At 43.5% G+C, this 19,933-nt stretch overlaps 2 protein-coding genes across 5 annotated transcripts in view; both read left to right on the top strand.

Moving 5' to 3' along the window:
* Window positions 1-2,272: 2,272 nt before the first annotated feature.
* Window positions 2,273-19,933, top strand: part of NCOA2 (nuclear receptor coactivator 2) — a 303,670-nt gene continuing 286,009 nt past the window's right edge. For 3 of the 4 annotated variants that reach the window (XM_032316141.1, XM_032316140.1, XM_032316133.1), the window contains exon 1: window positions 2,273-2,582. The gene's annotated coding sequence lies outside the window, so the exon portion shown is untranslated. Of the gene's footprint in view, window positions 2,583-2,666; window positions 2,950-19,933 lie in introns of those variants that run through there. The other variant, XM_032316134.1, reaches the window with a different exon arrangement.
* LOC116575051 (translation initiation factor IF-2-like) lies at window positions 2,956-10,396 on the top strand. Its single transcript, XM_032316144.1, has 2 exons — window positions 2,956-4,120; window positions 9,902-10,396. Exon 1 carries the CDS (start codon window positions 3,122-3,124, stop codon window positions 3,800-3,802), a length of 681 nt encoding a protein of 226 aa, XP_032172035.1. The 5' UTR covers window positions 2,956-3,121; the 3' UTR covers window positions 3,803-4,120; window positions 9,902-10,396.

Genomic DNA, 19,933 nt, shown 5'->3' with positions numbered 1-19,933 from the left:
ATAATACAAACTAGAACAAGACATGGTTGAGAGCCCTGAGTAGCTTACAATGTAGTGAAAGAGGGAGGCTAATATATACACAGCTCCAGTACAACACAGTGTTATTGGAACAGCAGCATGAAGTGCCAAAGGAGCCCTGAGAACGGAGAGCAGAAGTTACAGGATTCCTCCAGGTTCCAGGCAATTGAGTAGCAGCTGAACATGGAACTTACTATGCTATGCTGTCAGATGTGTTTGTTTTATTTTGGTAGAAACAGTCGTGTATCTTGAGCACATAGTAAGTTTTATTGAGAAATATGGAAATGCAATGGGGAGTCATTTATTTGCACAGATATCATTGGTGGTTTTTGACAGTGTGAAATATACTGTTGCAGAGGACTGATGGACTCAGGACTTCTGCCAAAAAGAAAGCAAGAAAGAGAATCTGTTAACAACTCAGTGTTAGGGGTGAGGACAGGAAAGAAAATCTGAGTCCAGCAATGTGACAGACCTCAGGTGACTACTTCCTCATTGTAGGAATACTACGGACTAGTATTTGGTGAAAGAAGACAGTCCTTTAAAACCCTCCATTTCCTGTTTCTTCTCCCAGGTTTCTGCAGAGCTATGGGTTTTCAGGGAACATAATTGTTTGGCAGGTAATTAAAATAATCTTTTAAAATTTACTAAATTAGGGGCGCCTGGGTGGCTCAGTAGGTTAAAGCCTCTGCCTTCGGCTCAGGTCATGATCCCGGTGTCCTGGGATCGAGCCCCACATTGGGCTGTCTGCTCCGCAGAGGGCCTGCTTCCTCCTCTCTCTCTCTCTGCCTGCCTCTCTGCCTACTTGTGATCTCTGTCTGTCAAATAAATAAATAAAAATCTTAAAAAAAAATTACTAAATTAATACACAGTCAATGCAAACATTTTAAACACTAAAGTGTACAAAATAAAAGTGGAAGTACCCCATTACACACCCACTTATTATACTCCCCAGTGCTAACAATTTGTTGTAATAGCCTTCCATTTTCCATCTATAGTTAACACACACACACACACACACACACACACACACACACCCTACACACATTTTCTTTCCCAAAATAAAATTGGTGGTATTCCCACCAATTTGAGGTTGAAGATATTAAAAGTGTGGGCTTTGGAGCCCGCCAGGACTGGGCTCAAATCCTCTCCAGCTTCCTGGCTGTTTCTACAGGCAGAACTTATTTAAGTTCACATTTTTTTGTGAAAGGTAAAAACGGTAATTACCTTGTAAGTCTTGAGGATCAAAATCAATAGCGTATACAAATTGCTCAGGATAGTGCAAGGCACATAGTAAGTGTTCAATAAACACTATAATTATTGTCTATAGCCAAGTGACCTTTCTCATAAGACTAGAAGGAAATATGTTATGCAAATGTCGTTCATTTTTTCCAACTATATTTAAGTGGGGGAAGAGCCTGCTTTCCCAAAGCATGAAACTGATCTCAGTAATAGTCAAGTGAGAATTCTCCTCGAATTTTTGGTGCAACTTTCCTGCACATCCTCCACCCCAACATCACTTTCTGACGTCTAGGAAGTGGATTTTCCAATAAAAAACTTTTGTGATTCATGTCGGGACGAGAATGCTCAGCCATGTTAGGTTTTACACACTGTGGGCACTTTTGCTTTATCAGGCGACTGCTGGGTGGCACCCCTTGCAGCTAGCCTCCCGCAGCCGCGCCCCCTCCATCCCTCCTGGAGTTAGGGCTGCAACAGGAGAAGCCTATACTCGTACGAGCGGAAGGAGACCTGATGGACGAGGGGCACCTCTAGAACGCAGCTGGAGACGCGGGGTGTGTGAGGTGCGCCCTAGGGGTGCAGGCTGCTGGCGGAGGGGCCCGGTCCGAGCGCCGGCGGGAGGCTCTTCCCCGGGCGAATCTGGCACTTGGCTTTCACGGATCTTCGTCCGGGGCATCTTCCCCGCCGTCCGCAGCCCCAGGAACCCACTGCCTTCACTCTGCAGCCCCGGCCAGTCCCATCCTCTCGCTTTCTTTTTTGGCACTGCCCTTTGCCCTCCCCATGGAGTCATCTGTTTACTCTCCCTTCACTTGCCGTCACCCATAGGTCACCCTCCCTTTGCCAAAGTCACCCATTTTGTCCCCTTTCCCTTCTCCCCCCTACTCTTCACCTCTCCCCGGGTCGCCTTCTCGGAGAACGCTGCCGACGGAGATGCTGCGGACCCCGCGGCCAGGGTCTGCTCCCCGGAGAACCCTCCGTCCACCTTTGCCCCCTCCCCGGGGGCGCGGGAGGCAAGTTTCCGCCCCGTCCTTTCCCCAGTGACAGGACTTGGCGGCGGCCACGGCCAGGGAGGCGGAGGGAGGGACGGCCTGGCTCCCGAGCCCCCTCCCCTGCTCGCGAGCTCGCGCGGTCTGTGTCTCTCTCCGCAAGTGCGGAGACGCGGAGGAGGAGGAGGAGGAGGGAGTTGGGGGAGGATCTCCATTGAAATAAACAACCAGGCAGCAGTTATTAACACGGGAACATGGCGGCCGCAGCCTCAGCCACAGCTTCGGCGGCGAAGGTCAGCGCCGACGGCAGCCGGCACCTGACGGCGTGACCGACCCGAGCCGGTAACCGCGCCTTCCCTGGGGGCCGCGAGGGCGGGCGGGAGGCGGGCGGCGGGCGGGGGGCGCCGCGTCCCCACCCCCGGCCGCGACTGCCCTTCCTGCGCCGAGCCCGGCGGAGCCGTGCGCCGCGGAGAGGGCTGTTTTTGTGTGCGGGGAGCGCTGCCGGAGTGCGCGGAAAACGGGAGTTGCATCCCGGAGGCGCCGCGAAGCTGGGGAGTTGGGGCTTGGGGGGTGGGGAGGGCGGGAAGCGGCGGGGAGACGCGGAGTCCCTGGGAGAGAAAGGAGGCGCTCCAGCGCTTTGCGAGAGCTCTGGAGACGAGTCCCGGAGCGCGAGGCGGGCGGAGGCTGCAGCCCGCGGCGCCGGCGAGAGGTGAGAGCCGAGGCGCGGCGGGGAGGCCGGGGGCGCGGGCGCGGCCCCCGCCTGAGGAGCAAGGCGCCCGCCAGCCTGCCCGGTGCGGGGTCGGCGAGCAGCGAGGCTCCTGTCCCCTCGGGGGCAGAGAGGCTGAGACGGGAAGGTGAATCCTGAGAAGGTGCATTCTTTAATGGAAACGCGGAGCGACTGCAGCGGAGGGTGGGAGTCGAGCGAGGGGAGGCAGGACTCGGGAAGTGCTCGGGGGTGTGTGAAGGTGAAGCGCGATGTCAGGGGCGGCGGGCGGGCTGAGACGCCGGGAGGAGGGGATCGGCGGCCCGGGCCCGTGTCAGCGCCGGGGGCGGGGGGCGAGGGGCGCCGCGCGCCGCGGGCGGACGGGAAAGAGCTGCGGCGGGCGGGGCGGGCGGCGCGCTCCGGCCGAGCAGGCCGGGCGGCGGTGGGGGCGGGGAGCCGGGGGGCCGGACCGCGGCGGCGCGGAGCTGGGCTCGCCCCTGACTTAACTTTCTGGGTGCGGGCATGTGTGCAGGAGGCGCGCTGGGGCCGGGGCTGGGGGCGGGAGGCGGTCCGGGAGGTTCCGGGTTGGCTCGCCAGCGCCCCCTTTTCTCTCCCCCTTCTCCCCGCCCCTGAAGGGACAGGCCCTCAGGGCCCCAGGCGGGAAGCGGGAGGGGCCCTCCCGGCTGACTCGCGACGGTCACGCCCCGGGCCCGGGGACACTTCTCCCTCGGGCCTCTGGGGGCTGCTGAGAGAGGGGGCCGGGGTCGTCGCGGCGTGCTGGACCTCCCCGTCCCCCGCCCCTCCGGGGAGTCCCGGAGGCGCCTCTTCCGAGATCGGGGGTGGGTCGGTCCCTGGTTAGATGGTTCCTCCCTTTTCCCCCTCCCTCTGGTGGTTTCCGGGGCCTGCGGGACCGAGGGGGCGGGAATCGGGGACCCGAGCCCCTTGCACCGGCCCAGAACTGGACCGGGCCTTACGCCTTCTGGATCTGTCACTGGTAGGGGAAACTTTCCCAAACCGGGGACCAAACCTGAACACCTCCTCTGCCACCTCGTCCTCTAATCCCACTCCCACTCCACCTCCTCCAACGCCTTCCCCTCCCACCGACCCGAATCTCGCTGCGTGTGACTGATGGGGCATTGATCCAATCGAAGGCGGGGAGCTGACCTGCCGGGTGTCGGTAAGCCAATCGTAGGGACCGGAGGAAGGAAGGGGGCGGGGTTGCTTCCCGACCAGTTAGAGAAGAGTTGCACGCGGGGCGGGGGAGTCATGGAGACGCTGAGCTAGCCACTCTTGTCCATCCCTAGTCACCCGTTCCTTGGTCTGTGCGGTAGTGTCACTTAGAGGGTCTCTGACCCGGGGGGGCACGTAGTTTACGCGAGATACTGTATTTTTCTTGGTACCACTAGAGATGTCGTCTTAGGCACGACGAAGTCTAAAGCCACTTACTATGTGGCAGTAACTCTCCGAGGCCCGTTTCTAAAATGGCATATATATTGTAGTGATCGTGTTCTGGACCTCAGCGGCGGGTTTACGTGCAGAGGATCATCGGAGTTAGCAGTTTACACCTACCTCAGTTTCACTTAGCTCCTCCAGGTTGGGAACAGTGAAATTTGCAAGGGTGCTCTGAAAATGAAGGCATCGGGATAGCCTTACGTCAATTGATTATTGGGAGTGTAAAGCATCATTGTTTGTCATGGCTTCACTGGTTCCTTGTTTAGTTAGACCGCCAGCTCCCAAAGTGCGCTTGGAAGTTCGGCATTTGGGATGACATTAAAAAAAAAAAAAGTTGTCGTTTATGGTATGCGTTTTGTTTGTTTTGTTTTTTATTTTTCCTGAGTAAACAAAGTGAAGTTAGGAACCAAAGCATCAGTGTTTGAAACATAAAGCGTTAGTATTTAAGAAGCAAAGCTAGTCAAAGCATATTTGTCTACAGAAAAAAGTCTAAAGTGTAGTTTGCTGGATTCCTCCCACACAAAAGATTCTTAAAAAAAATAAATTAGTTTTGTTCTTAAACACTGCTGAATTGTACAGTGTGTGTGTACTTTTCTGTTTTTTGCAGGGTTAGGAGACATTTTTGGTTGTTTTATGCTGGTTGTTGGGTTCAGTCCAGTGACTTTATTAACTCCTGACTTTTAAGAATAGGGAGGATAGGTCTTTGGTTCTCAATAAAAAGCACAGGTTGCTCTTTAGGAATAAGCTGTCTTTAAAAAAGGCAGCAGCTGCTACAGTGCTTTTTTATGTGTGTGTATGTGTGCTCCTCTTCTTTGTTGGTGAGGTTTAGTGTACACTGACAGCAGCAAGGATCCTTTTCCCAACTGGAATTTGTAAAATCTTTGGGAGTTCAAAGAATGAATCATGTTAAACAGAATGAATTCATTCATTTCGTGTTAAGTATCCCTTGAATTGAACTGATCTTGAGAGGTTTTTTTTTTTTGGTGTGTGTGGGTAATCTTATGTGCGTGGTATTTATCATATCTACAGCTTTCTCAAGATTTTATTAATATTTGGTTACTATAAGAAAGAATTGAGGAACTGTAGTTTTAGGAAACAGTATTTACCGCACTCTATAAATGTGTTCTGTTGCAATACACCATTCTCAAATTTATAATGTGAATTCTTAATTCAGTATAATTTTGAGTGTTTACATAGACAAAAATTAAATTGCATTTTGCTGTAGCCCTTTGGGTGTTATTTTAGTGTTAAAATAACAAAAACTGTGGGGATATAACATTCAGCTGCCTGAAGTGGGGAATATCATAACATTCAAAATTTGACAACATTGAAAATCCCCCATCATTAGTTAATTTAGTTACTGATGGTCACTCTGACATGTGCCCTTCTCTCTTTTTTGTGTGTATAAGAGCAACACATTATTTTACTTTATTTTCTACAATAGTCCTTGAAAATGTTCTCAGATTCTTGGTGGCAGAGAGTAGCAAGTCCTCTAAAGCCTGGTTACAGGGAAAGAAAAAAAAAACAAAAACCCTCTCAAGCATATGGAGACATCTAGAAAAAGATGTGCATCGTCAGCTGTGATTCCATTGTGTGCTCTCAGTCTAGATCTGAGCCTTCTTCCTCCTGGGGATTTCGGTCTTAATAGAGGAGTTCTTTGATTTTTAGATGTCAGGTTACAGAAACAGGGTAGAAAAAAGCTCACCAATTATGAATTTTAATGTTTTTTAGATAGTTTGGCTCTGATTTTAACCTTTTATTGGCTAAATATAATTTATATGACTTTCATTCACCGTTAGAGGAACATTTCACTGGAAATGTAAAATGTAAGGGGACTTCGGCTGTGGTATGAGTGCATAAAGGGGTAATGCTCCTTGGTTGGCTTTATCTATAGCTATATCTTATTAAAGTTTTCTAAGCCTCACAATTGAGGACCTGTGGGCAATGCTTTCATTACACATCCTATATTTAAGGATTCAGTACCTTAGCTGTTTCAAATCACATCAGGTTTAAATGTGACCCTTAAGTTGACAGCTGAATTTCTTAGAAAAAAAAATGTTTGTGTTGTATTGGTTTTAAAAGTGATTCTTTTAAGCAGTTGTAGGATATTAGGTAGCAAAAAAGAAGTCTCTTTAAACAATTTTTCTAGACGTTCAGTTTTCTGAAATGCACAGTGTGTTCTTATTTGATGTTTTGATCACTATTATGTCATGGTTGAAATTATATTTAAAAGCCTAATTAATGCTTAGCTATTTTTATGACAGAGCTGCTGTTTAAGAAATTACTGGCTTTTCAGTATTCTGTGTTTATAGTTTTGTTGGGATTTTTGTTATTACATGCTCTCAATTTTAAGAGAATAGGAGGGGGAAAGAAAGTAAGTTATTGCTTTTAAGGTGTTGGTCTTTTACTGCAGTAAATCTTAAAATTGGTGGAAATTAGTATCTTTTCCCCTAATGAAATAATCATACTCTATTTACATACCAGTGATGAAAGGCAAAGGAAAAGAGAACAAAACCTTCAGTTTCTTATACTTTCATACCTGAAGCTCATTTTACCTCTATGACTTGCTTTCTAAACAACAAAAAAAATATTCTTAGCATTTATGTGTTTGTTTCCTTTTTTGTTTAAAGAGTTGTAGAAGGGTTTATGAATTGCAAACTGTAGAAGGAATGTTATGTCATGTTACTCCTTAGAGTCTATTAAAAGTAATGTCTGGAAAAGCTATAAAATACAGTTTTAGGTCATAGACCCTCAATTCAGACAGCATAAAGAAACTTTATGGATTCTAGGTACCTTATGGATTCTAGGTACTAATTTCTAAATAGAGGTGAGATTGTGACTTCTGTGAATATTTTAGAAACTGGTTTAGTTCTTCTAGCTGTTGTAAAACTGAGGCAAAACTGGTTATGAATAGGACTGGAAATCTTAAAGATAAACTTGTGTTTGATAGTAATTGAAATGAAAGAGCTAGATAGTCCGTAGGTAGATCACAATGCTCTTGGCGTTTAGGGCAAAGATTTTATGTCTGCCCTATGAAATGTTCATCAGTAACCACATTTCTGGCTTCTAGTGGCTATGATGACATAATGCAATTGTGGAAAAATTGATTCCAGGACAATTTTCAGTTGGTTCCCTAGTTGGAAATTTCTAGAGGAGAATTAAATAAGCAGGGAATCTACGAGGCTGTTTTATTTAGCTGCTTTTGAGGGTTAAGATGAGAATCTTTAAGAAAGAGAGGAGAACTGCTTATAGGTAGAAGTTATTGGCAACTTGTTAAAGGTTCTGAAAGAAAAAACAGTTTTTAATTTTACGTATCAGTTGATAAATACCTGGTAGGTTAAATCTGGTAGAATTTATGCCTCATAGGCAGCTAATTATGAACTGTTAAGGGTTCCCGATGAGTAACTTAAATCCCGCATTGGGCCTTTTAGATCTTGTCTTTGCATTCTTGCCTCATTTAACCATTGTTTCATTCATTTGTTCATTATTTATTTGATGAGTATCCCAGCATTTGGCGGTTTACATTGATAGCCGAAACCACCTATTACAAATCCTGTGACTTAAGAGGGAACACAGAGTGGGTGATTTTTTTCACAGTGGGGAGCACAGAGAAGTTGGAAAGATACATGTTCACCTTAATTTTCAATTTGCTTGGATACTAATGATCTGTTTTTTTGGTGTGTGTAATTTTAATTATATATTATCAAAAAAGTTTGATTTGGGTTTGAGCTTTACCCCCCTGAAAATAGGATTGTTTATAGTAAGTTGTTAAATGTCTCCTTAGCTGAGTAGCTTACAATCAAATAATTTTCCTTTAATGGAGGTATGAATATTATAATTAGTGTTGTTTTATACTGTTTGGAGTCATGTCGTGTGTGGTCAGCATGCCAGTCTTTAGTTGGTGGAAGGTATTAGGGCAATTAGTCAGGGACCTCCCAGTTCTGTGGAGAGAGTGTGCCTTGTTGCTCTAAAGCTACATATTCTGGGCCTTCACACCCTCAGTTTCTAAAGGATGGAAAACTCCCATGTGCAGCCTTACACAGGTGTTCTTCTGTGATTATGAGTTTTCTAGATTTAACTCATTCTTGCTCTTGACAGAAATGTCTGTAGTGGGAGAGTAACGACAATGCAATGTAAATGATAATAGCAGCTCTCCTTGAGAGCCAACAACCTGTTAGGGGCTTTTTGAGGCGTGTTTCATTCTTTCTTTTTTTGCCACAGCCCTGTAAAATAGAGGTTACCTCATTTTTCAGAAGATGAAGCTTAAGGGAGATTAAGTCCTTGTGCCTATGAGCAAAACTTCCGGGGGGTGGGGGGCGGATTACCCTTGACCAGCAAGGGCAAGGAAACAAATCATAAGGATGAGAGGGAATGGTGAGTGCGAGAATGTCTTCCTTTTAGGAATCTGATAAAGAACACGTTTGCAGGCCTTTTTATAAGGCCGTCAGTGGAGGCGTTTAGTCCATGAAAGGGATGGATAGATTTGAGTGGTTCCAGTCCTGCAGATCATGCCAGCAGGTGTCCAGCAAAGCCTTGCATCCAGGCAGGCCTGTATCTGGCCAGGTGTCACTTAAGATCTACAGACAGTTTCTGGCTTTTTAGTCACTAGCCCAGTGTTTTACGACTCTTAAATTGCAGGATTCTTGTTTTTTAATTTTCAAAAAATAAGAACTGTAATAGATGGAGTAAAAACAGGTAACGTTTATTGAGTGTTTACTAAAAACCCAAGCAGGGTTCGAATGCCTTTACTGTATACTGTGCGTGTTTCTCCCTGTAACACAGTGAGGTGGGAGCGCTTATTAGCATTCCTATTACCTGGTTCATGAAGTGAAGGCACAGAACTGTCAAGTATCTTGCCTAGGGTCACACAGCCAGACTACTGGAGAAGAATTTGAACCCAAGCAAACAACTGCCCCTCAGCTCTGTCCCCTTAATGGGTGTTCTGTTAGCTGGTGGGCTACACTTCTTTCAGCATAATGTGGTGGTGTCTTTTGGGTACTTTGTAGAGGTGACACATATGAGTAATTCTACCCTAGGGAAGTGGAAGGGGGTACGAGTATATTTTGAGAAAGTCCATCCAGGTTGCCTATTTCTCACCATAAAAAAAGCTAGGAAGGGGCGCCTGGGTGGCTCAGTGGGTTAAAGTCTCTGCCTTCGGCTCGGGTCATTGTCCCAGGGTCCTGGGATCGAGCCCCACATCGGGCTCTCTGCTTAGCGGGGAGCTTGCTTCCTCCTGTCTCTCTCTCTCTCTCTCTCTCTGCCTATCTGTGATCTCTATCTGTCAAACAAATAAATAAAAAAGAAAAAAAAAAAGCTAGGAAAATAAGCTCAAGAAAACTTGGGTGTGGGGACTAGGAAGAAAATAGAGTGAGAGCACTCTGTGCAGTATAGGTTTTAGAAAGGACAAAACACTGATACAGATATTTGGCTTCTTATATCTTTACAATATATTTAATTCTAGTATCTTTAACTGTTAGGTGGTGATTGTGTGATGCATGTTTTACAGATTTTGTGCAATCTCTGTGGCGTGGATGACTTGGTGTTGAGGTACTGGAGTCTTAAAAGAAGGCTGATAATGTATGCAGTCATCTGACTTGTGCTCTGCTATTTGTGGAATTCTTCTGCCTGCTCAATTGTTTGCAAGGAGTGAGGAGAGCTTTCAGGGAACTCTTTCACCTGTGCACGTGTGGGGAGCTGCACACACTGCTTCCAGCTCCCGGGGACTGAAGACCTGTTGTCATAGGTGAAAATATAATGCCTGGTATTCTCTGTTACTCATTTAATGTGTCTATGTGAAATGTGATCCCACATATTCCAAGGCTCAGCTTACGGAGTGTGAGTGAGCTCTGGAAGTTCCTGTTGTTGCTGACTGACCGTCTAAATGATGATTGTCTTTTCTAGCAGATTATTTCTGCTTATGAAATCAGCTTATTTACTTTTTTTTTTAAAGATTTTATTTATTTATTTGACAGACAGAGATTACAAGTAGGCTGAGAGGCAGGCAGAGAGAGAGAAGGAGGAAGCAGGCTCCCTGCCAAGCAGAGAGCCTGACGCGGGGCTCGATCCCAGGACCCTAGGATCACGACCTGAGCCGAAGTCAGAGGCTTTAACCCACTGAGCCACCCAGGTGCCCCTGAAATCAGCTTATTAATCAGACATGAAGTGACTTCCTTGCCTTTGGTGGTACAGTTGCATTTGTGAGAATATTTAATATTAACTTATCTTAGAATTTCTAATTCTATTGTTAATGTGCTTACTGGTGAAAAGCTTTCACTTATTGTCAAAATGGAGTTGCATATCGTAGAGGAACTTAGGTTGTTACTTGAGTCATTTCTAGAGTAAAACTAAAGGGGAAATTTAGATTGCTACATGGATAACAAACTTTCAGGGGCATCTGGCTGGCTTAGTCGCTAGAGCATGTGACTCGATCTTGGGGTCATGAGTTCGAGCCCCATGTTGGGTATAGAGATTACTTAAGACAAACTAAAAATATGTTTTTTAATGTGCCTGTATGTATTTTAAAACTAGAATTATTCATAAGTGTGTTTATTAGGTAATCACCTCTGGTTATTGTTGGAGCATAGGTGAATTCTTTCACATACATTTTTAGATTCCTTAATAAGGAATATGGAAATCTCTTGCTGAAATCTGAACGTCCGGAGTATGAATTTCTGTGAACATTGATAGCGTTTCCTGAAATTACAGAAGGTGGTTTTCTAGTTACGGAGACTGGCAGTAGGGGCTTGTGGGTGTTTGAGGGGATTGTGCTGTTCTGTCCCTGTCACCTTGTGCCTGCAGCCTTTGGTGGGGATCTCATTGGGTGTGCTGTGCACCCAGACTCAGCTTCTGTGCTGCCCAGTCCTTTGAAGTGAGGATGGGCAGTAAATAGCGGTACAGCTTTGGACTGCTTCACTTTGGGTATAAATCCTTGTAGACTTTTCTCCTCTGCCTCCTTTTCTCCTTCTTCCTTGGCTTTCTCAATTTTTTTTTTCTAAAGGATGGAAGATGGCTGGTAGTGAAGGGAACACAGTCAAGATTCTGGAGGAAGTCTGTTACTATCATTAGGTATTTCATGTATGATCATGATCTATGGTTTCCCTCTTTACCAAACACACTAGCTTTGCTAACAGCACTTAGGGAAGAAGCTAGCTATTTGTTAAGTAAGCCATTAGGTTGAAAACAGATCACTTAACAGGCGCAGTGCAGTAATTGGCTGATTTGTTGTTAGAAGTTAGTCGGTTGCTGGACAACATTGTGGTCCAGCAGACTGGGGGGTTGAGCTTCTGTTGTCCAATAGGACTGAGTATTACAGTCCCTAGTTTTTATGCATTTTATTTCTTGCCTGTTTAAGGATATTGTTACAAACTTTGTAGTGTTAGATGTCTTAAAACTGTTCATTAGATTCAAGTGGTCCAAATGATATAAGTTGGAAATAGACAATTTAAGATGGATGGAAATTGTAACCAGATACCTAAAGCTTTAGGCATACCTGCCTCTTTGGAGTTTCTGGTAGTGTATTGTATTTTCAATTTCTGGAATTCTGTTTTGAGGTTTATATGTAGTGTTCTTGTTGCTTTTTTAAGTAGTAATATCTTGATTCCTCAAGACTCCTCTGTAAAAGTGTGATGTAAAAAATTTATTCCATTTAAAATGTTATTTTAATATATTATAGTATGATTAGAATCTTTTCTAAATAAACACATGGTAAGTATAAATAGTGTAACCTAGTGAAGGAAGTGGAAGTCATGTAAAGCTCTTTGATTTTTGCTGTGCTACTTTTTATTTTAAGCAGGAGGTGTGTACAGTTAATTAAGGATTTTAATAAATGAAAAATTTTAAGCAGTTACACCAAAAAATGATGTGATATTCACTGTGAACTGAACATACTGACAGTGACATTTGATAGTGACAAAAGTCAACATTATGCCTGGATGTTGAAGGACATTAGAAAATAAAATTGGAGCATTACCCTTTTCTGGTTAAAGGATGCTCACATAACAGCATTCTTGTAATCATTGGTGATCTCATTGTAGTAGTAAATATTTTCACTTTGAGAAAAGGCATTAAGGAGAAAAGAGAGGAGATAAAGGGAACCCCAGATTTTCGACTCAAGGCGAGCAAAGCCTTGGGCAGGAAGGACCTGGGTCCGGATACCTCTGGCCTGGCCTTGCTTCCCTGTGGTAGGGCCAGTGAGCTGGGCCTCCTGTGGAGGTCAGAAGTCTCACTAGTAGAGCCCCCCTCCCCTTCCCACTATCACTGGGAGCAGCAGCTGACCCTGTAGTGAGGGGGGGGGGGGCGGAGGAAGAGCTTGTGGTAGACAGAGTGTGGGGTGAGTCCCAGGGAATTGAGGCCCCAGATGCTCACCTGCAGAATTGTTGTTTGCATCTGGGTTTCCCACCAAGAGTTGTCTGGCTCTGACATTATAATGTCTTCTGATCTGGATCCATAATTTGGGCAGTGCTGATGGCCTTTTCCCTTCAGGTACCACTGAGCCCCACAGCCCTTCTACCCCTGTGAGGTGAGAGCAGATAAAGACAGGGTAAGGCAAGGGAAGACCTTCAAGGACTTGTGATTTTCAGACTGAGCACCTTGCCTTTACCTGGCTTGGCCTCAGAGGAGTGAGGGAAGCCAGCATCTTCCCCACCAAAGGGATTGAGTTTTTCTGGCTATGGGTGCCCTTTTCCATTCCGTTCTTGAGAAATTTCCCATTGAGATTGAGGTGCCTCCGACAGGCTCATTGTAGTTTTTCTGAACCTGCATCAGTTGTTCAGAGTTGTTGACAGAGTTGTTCAGAGAGTTGTTGACAATCTTGGAGAAAGAGATCAACTGTATATGGGGGGTGAGAGGAGGAAGGAGACACATTCAGAAAGAAACTGGAGAGGCCTAGAGCGGAGTTGCTATGTTGAATCAAGGCTAAAAAGGTTAGCACCATGCAGATGGAAAATAGCAATGCAATAGAGTAGCCTGACTGAAATCTATAAATTAGTGAAGGTATATAGAAATAAAACCCAGGCTAGCAGATACATGCCCTTGCGGCTTTAAGGACCTGCTACTAGTTTATCAACTTAATCATACTGAGTAGTTAACTTACAGTACTTGTTATTTCAAGTGGAATAGGCCTTTTATACAAACTTTTTTTTGAAAGTTGAGTTAGATAAATCGTGGATTAGTTTCTAATAGCAGTGAAACAAATTCGATTTTTTTTTTTTTTTTTTAAATTTTGTTTGACAGAGAGCACAAGTAGCCAGAGCTGCAGGCAGAGGGAGAGGGAGAAGCAGATTCCCCGCTGATCAGGGACTCAATCCCAGGACCCCTGGGATCATGACCTGAGCTGAAGGCAGATGCTTAACCGACTGAGCCATCCAGGCGCCCCATCAGATTAGAATTTTTTATATAAATTCTTTGGAGTTTAATATCAAGGAGGAAAAACTAAACTAAAATGCTTTGAATAATCAAGCATTAAAATTTGCTGGTCTTTTTTGTTCAGTAAAGATGCTTAAAATGACAGTATGCATTGGCTTATCTGAATGAAGGGAAATTGTACTTGTTTTCTTATGGGTTTGCTAAAAATTGAGTAGTAAGGGGGTGCCTGGGTGGCTCAGTCAGTTAAATATGAGTCTTTGGCTCAGGTCATGATCCTGGAGTCCTGGGATCGAGCCCTGCATTGGGCTTGCTGCTAGGTGGGAAGCCTGCTTCTCCCTTTCCCACTTCCCCTGCTTGTGTTCCTTCTCTCGCTGTGTTTCTTTCTGTCAAGTAAATAAATAAAATCTTCTAAAAAAATAAACAACAAAATAAAATACATTAAAAAAATAAAAATTGATTAGTATGGGTAGAGTGTATATGTGTATATTTTTTATTTATTCATTCATTCTTTGTCCCGCTCCTTCAAAATAGTATTATAGGCAGCTTAAAGTCTTTCATTAAAAAAAAAAAAAAAAAAAAAAAAAAAGGCCTTCATTTTTAAACTGTATTTCGACTGATTTAACAAATTCTTCTTTGGCACTGTAAGTCATTAATAGACTGATCTTCCCCAAATATCCCTTTTATAATAATACAAGTCCCCACTCATCACAGAATAACATTCCCAAACACTTACTAGATAGGTCTATCACAAACCCATTTTTTTTTCCCGATTTCTACTCTTACTTGAGCCTTTGTACCCGATAGTCTGTTCTTCCTGGCCTTTGACCATATGAGTTCATGCTCTTTGATTTGCCTCAAGAAAACTAATGAGTTATTCTAAAATTTAGGAAACAACCCTTTGATATAAAACTCAATTTATTGGGAGTTTATATTACTGAACTTAGTTAATAGCAAAGTATATGATCAAAACAAGAAGAGTATACATAGAGTCCAACAGTATTCGGAGGTTATTAGTAAAGATGCTTATTACATTGGATACAGATTTTACAAAAAAATACAGAAGTCCACTTACCTTCAAAACAGAAGCAATAAAGACTTAAATTTTGGGCTTTCTTGCTTTCGTAAAACTGAACATTTTTCACACTGAGACTTACTCTCTTTTCCCCTGCAGAATATTTTGACACTATGGTGAGAAGAGGGATTAATAATCTCAGTTTATAGTGGAAAGAGGAGAAAAAAGGTAAAGAAAACCTTGGGGAAATTCAGTAGTTCTGGAAAGGTAATAAAACAAAACCAAACACACAGAAAAGTATACCATGGTTGGCACTTAAATACTTCCGTTGAAGAAGTGATAAAAAAGAGAATGGAAGCATCACTTGAAGGGCTGATGTCTCAATAGGTAAATAATGAAATTCTACAACTATCCAAAGAGCAAAGCCCTCACAGTCTGCACATTAGTACATACTTGTGACAACACCTATAAAGATATTCTCAACCTTCTTCCCAAATCTCTACTTAAACAATAATTTTCTGTTTTGTGGGATCATTTTATTTGCAGAGCAATTCAGAAAGCTATCTGTCTGTCTGTCTGTCTGTCAATCAGATATTTACATTCTGTCACCAGCCAATTAAAGTAGTAGAAACAGTATACAGCTCAGGTGGAAAAGCTGGGTGGTACTTTGGGGTCTGCAGTGTTGTATATAGATCTCTTTGTCTTAGCTCCTGTGATGCTGCGATAATGTGGTAGAACAGTGGCCAAATAAGAACTATTTCAGTGCTGTGTATGCTTCTTTCTCCCTCTTCCTGTGTGTGTGTTATATATGTATTTGTGTGTGTGCGTGTGTATGTATGTGCGTGCATTGGAGGAACTGTTTGAAAGTAAGTTACAAATGACCCTTTATCCATAAAGCACATTGTCTTAAAATAAAGGCATCATTTTATAGAACTGCATATAATATGAATGTGACTGTTAAGTCCAAGAAAACTGATGTCAAGTATCAGCTGTCTAATGAGTTTTCCCAGTTGTCCCCAAACTGTTAGGGTTTTAGGTTTCAAACCAGGAGCTAATCAGGTTCCCCCTTTGCATTTGGTTCTGTAGTCTCTTTTAATATGAAATGTTGCCCCTAGTTTTTGTTTGTTTGCTTTCTGTTTTTTAGGCTATTTCCTAGATTTTTTTTTTATTAAAAAAAGTTTTTAAAACATTTTTAATTAAAAAATTGAATTGTGGCAAAATACTTATACAGTTTATACCTTCTTTTTTAAATGTGTAGTTAAGTGCGTTAAGTGCATTCACGTTGTTGTGCAGCCAGACTTTTCTGTGTTAAATGTCAGGTTCTCTAGGGGCGCCTGGCTGGCTCTTTGGCTCAGTCTGAAGAGTGTGTGACTCTTGATCTCAGGGTTGTGAGTTTGAGCCCCATGTTGGGTGAGAAATCACTTACATAAACAAACAAACAAATATATAAACAATAAAAATACCTCAGTTTCTCCAGAAGTGTTAGGAAAATTAAATTGTTAGGGTGCCTGGCAGAGCCTGCGACTGAAGCCTGATCTCAAGGTTTAAGTTCTAACCACACCCATGTTGGGTGTAGAGTTTACTTAAAAAAAAAAAAAAAGTAATAAAATATATTAATTTGAAAACTATATATATATTAATTTGATGAGGGCTGAAGAGTAGCATAAGCTTTGAGAGCTTTATTGCTTGAGATTGTGGCATCTCAGGACATTTTGTGGGCATGCCCTCTGAGGCACCACATGTCTGGGCCTAGACATGGGTTCTAGGAGTGCCTCCCACGGAGATCCACGTCTGGCCGGGGGTGGGGGGGGTGGGGGGGGTGGGGGGGATGCAAACAGAGCTGGTGCAACCTCTGAGAATCTAAGAGAACGCTAGGAGTTGTTTTCCTCCTGGGAAGTAGTAGATTTCTCTTTTAGGCACAGGATGGGAGTGGAAAACTGAATTTTCTAGCACACTTGGCTAAATAGAAAGCTTTTATTCAGACACTTCTTGGAGTAACACCGTAGAGACAGAAATTTGCTGGGAGTTTAAGGAGTTTGGCAACTTGAGTTTCTTGAAAACGTGACTATTCCATAACTTGGAATTTGAAGGTTTCTGTTTCCTTTTTTCCCTTTTTTTTTGGTGCAGTGTCTTTATTTGTTCTCCCTTCTGACTTTTCCTGTCTGCCCCTGTGATTTCTACCTTTAGTTTCTATTTAATGTCCTATTCTCTTTTCTGCTTCAGAACCTTGTTGAAGTAGAGGACAGCCCTCCTGTCTTCCCTTGTGAATCAACAGTGGATATTTGGGATTCATTCTCAATTTAAGAAATAGAGTCTAAAAGTAAAAATCATTCACAGGTGTGCAGATCATACCAGCGAGTTACCTGGTTAATCTCACCAACCCAAGCCTGTAGAGAAGTAGTAGTTATTCTTAATGTAGATCTGGAAGCCTCAGTGGAAAAGTTGTGAGTGGGAAGAACACTAGCACTCAAAGAAAACAAGAAATAACACAAGAATTTAAGTAACTCCAGAATAGCTCTCAACTTGAAACTTTCAGGCTCCAGGAAAAAAACCCCCAAAAACCAAGGTTCTCTTCTCTTAAAGTTAATACTCTTGGAGGTGGAGCATCCTTAGGCTCTTGGCCATGAATGTTGCACTTGACAGAGCACAAGGTGGGGTAGGGGCAGGCAGAGGGAGAGGGAAAAGCAGGATGCTGTGGAGCAGGGAGCACAGTGTGGGGCTCGATCCCAAGACCCTGGGATCATGATCCCAGCAAAGGCAGATGCTTAACCGACTGAGCCACCCAGACATCCATTGTACTGTACTGCACATTTCTTAGAGGTAGCATCGCCCCCCTCCTTGCTGCATCAAAAAATGAAACAAAATATACTGCTCAGGAATAATGAGAATATTATTGAATTAATATTTATACTGGGAAATCATATACTTAAGAGATACATAAGCAAAATGAAGGATGGAAGGAAAATGGGATTGTACATAGGCCTTTTTATTTAACAGATCTGGGCAGACTGATTGATTTTACAGAAAGTGTGTCCACGTGCGCACAAGGCGTGGGAGGGGCAGGGAGAGGGAGAATGAGAATGAGAACCTCTTAAGCAGACTCTGAGCTGAGCACAGAGCCCTAAGCCCAGCTTGATCTCACCACCTAAGACCATGACCCCAGCCAAAACAAAGAGTCAGATAACTGACTGAGCCACCCAGGTGTCCCCAAATCCGGGCAATTTTAAAGTGCATAGAATTTAAAACAAGTAATTCAGAAATCCCATTTTCTGATTTTTTTTTTTTTTTTTGCAAAAATTTCCTGAAATGTCTTCCAGACATACTAAGAGGTAGTCTCTTTGTTCCTGTCATTTTATATATATTTTGCTGCTTCTAAAAAAATGTTGGCATATTAGAGAGGGCTGGACAAAAGTTGCAGCTGCATTTCTGAGTGGCTCTGTGCTGCGTTCCAAACAGATAGGTAGCAGGTAGCAGCGTGGGTCAGCAGGGAGAGAAGTCCTTCAGGAAATGTAACTGAAGCAGCAACATTATGGACAGATGGGGGAGGGTCACAGAACTAATAGAAAGTGCTATTATTGTGAAACAGTGGCTACACAAAACCTTCAGAACATTAGAGGTTTGTGTATCTAATTTTTCTGATTTCGTTTCTTTATTCCTTTGAGCACTTGTCATTTAGGAGAAAATACTTTTAAAGATTTTGTAAATTTATTTTTTAATTTAATTTAATTTTTTAAAGATTTTATTTATTTATTTGACAGAGAGAGATCACAAGTAGGCAGAGAGTCAGGCAGAGAGAGAGAGGAGGAAGCAGGCTCCCTGCCGAGCAGAGAGCCTGATGTGGGACTCGATCCCAGGACCCTGAGATCATGACCTGAGCCAAAGGCAGTGGCTTAACCCACTGAGCCACCCAGGCGCCCCTAAACATTTTTTTTTTAAAGTAATGCTTGCACCCAGTGTGGGACTTAAACTCAACAACCCCAAGATCACCAGTCTTCTATTCCACTGACTGAGCCAGCCAGACACCCTTAGAGGAAAATACTTTTCAAATGTGAAATATTTTCCTATTTTCTAAACTGATTTGAAATGTACCAACATTCACTTAGGCCTGTGCTCTCTGCTAAGGCACAGATCTGTTTGTCTCTCCACCATGTAACTGTAAACCGTAGATTCCATGCAACAGAATTCTAGGTAACTCCTGGACTTGCCCTTTTCTGTCTTTGTTCACTGGGTGTTGTGTGTGTGTGTGTGTGTTTGTAGTAGTAGTAGTAGTAGTATTTTAAAGACAGTGCCTTTTGTCTTTTCTGGTTTTCTGCATTGTATCTGCTCTGGGTTTAGAAACCAAAAGAAACCAGATAACCAGATTTGTTAATTCAGCAAAAATTTAATGAACACTTCCTATATACTGGACAGTGGGAACCCAAAAATTTAAAAAAGAAATGTCCCCTATCCTTGCAGATCTCACAGGGAAGGAAGGAGTCATGTGGGCAAGTAATGACAACATATGCATTAGAATAGGAAATTGTATTAGAGGGCTGGTCAGATATTTTATGGGGGCAAATGGTTCATTCTGTGAGGCAAAAAGCTTTACAGCCACTTGAGTATTTGATTTGTGCCTAAAGGGCTGATTGAGATTTCATCAGAGAAGAGAAAAGGCATTCAAAAGAGACAGATGCATAGGATGAAGATAGAAAATATTATAGTATGTTTCTATTTTATTTTTTATTTATTTTTAAAGATTTTATTTATTTATTTGATAGAGCATGCATGAGCTGGGGGAGGGGCAGAGGGAAAGGGAGAAGCAGACTCCCCACTGTGCAGGGTGTCTGATGTGGACTTGATCCCAGGACCCTGAGATTGTGACCTAAGCCAAAGGCAGGCACTTCTGACTGAGCTACCTAGGCGCCCCTCTATTTTATTTTTCATATGCACTTTTAATAAGATTTGCATGAGAATCTAAGAGACTCTTATCTGTAAAACCAGTGATCTTGGGACACCTGGGTGGCTCAGTCGGTTAAAGCTTCCCACTCTTGGTTTCTGCTTGCGTCATGTTCTTGGATTCACGGAACTGAGCCTTGCATCTGGCTCTGCACTGAGTTTGCTTGCCCCTCTCCTTTTGCTCCTTCCCCTGCTTGTGCACTCTGTCAAATTAAAAACAAAACAAAA

The sequence above is a fragment of the Mustela erminea genome, chromosome 16, assembly GCF_009829155.1.
Source record: "Mustela erminea isolate mMusErm1 chromosome 16, mMusErm1.Pri, whole genome shotgun sequence".
Classification (NCBI taxonomy): Eukaryota; Metazoa; Chordata; class Mammalia; order Carnivora; family Mustelidae; genus Mustela; species Mustela erminea.
This window is presented reverse-complemented; position numbering and strand designations above follow the sequence as displayed.

Bases quoted from the DNA above. Each gene is read 5' to 3' on its own strand.
- LOC116575051 (XM_032316144.1), top strand. From the start codon at position 3,122: ATGGAAACGCGGAGCGACTGCAGCGGAGGGTGGGAGTCGAGCGAGGGG.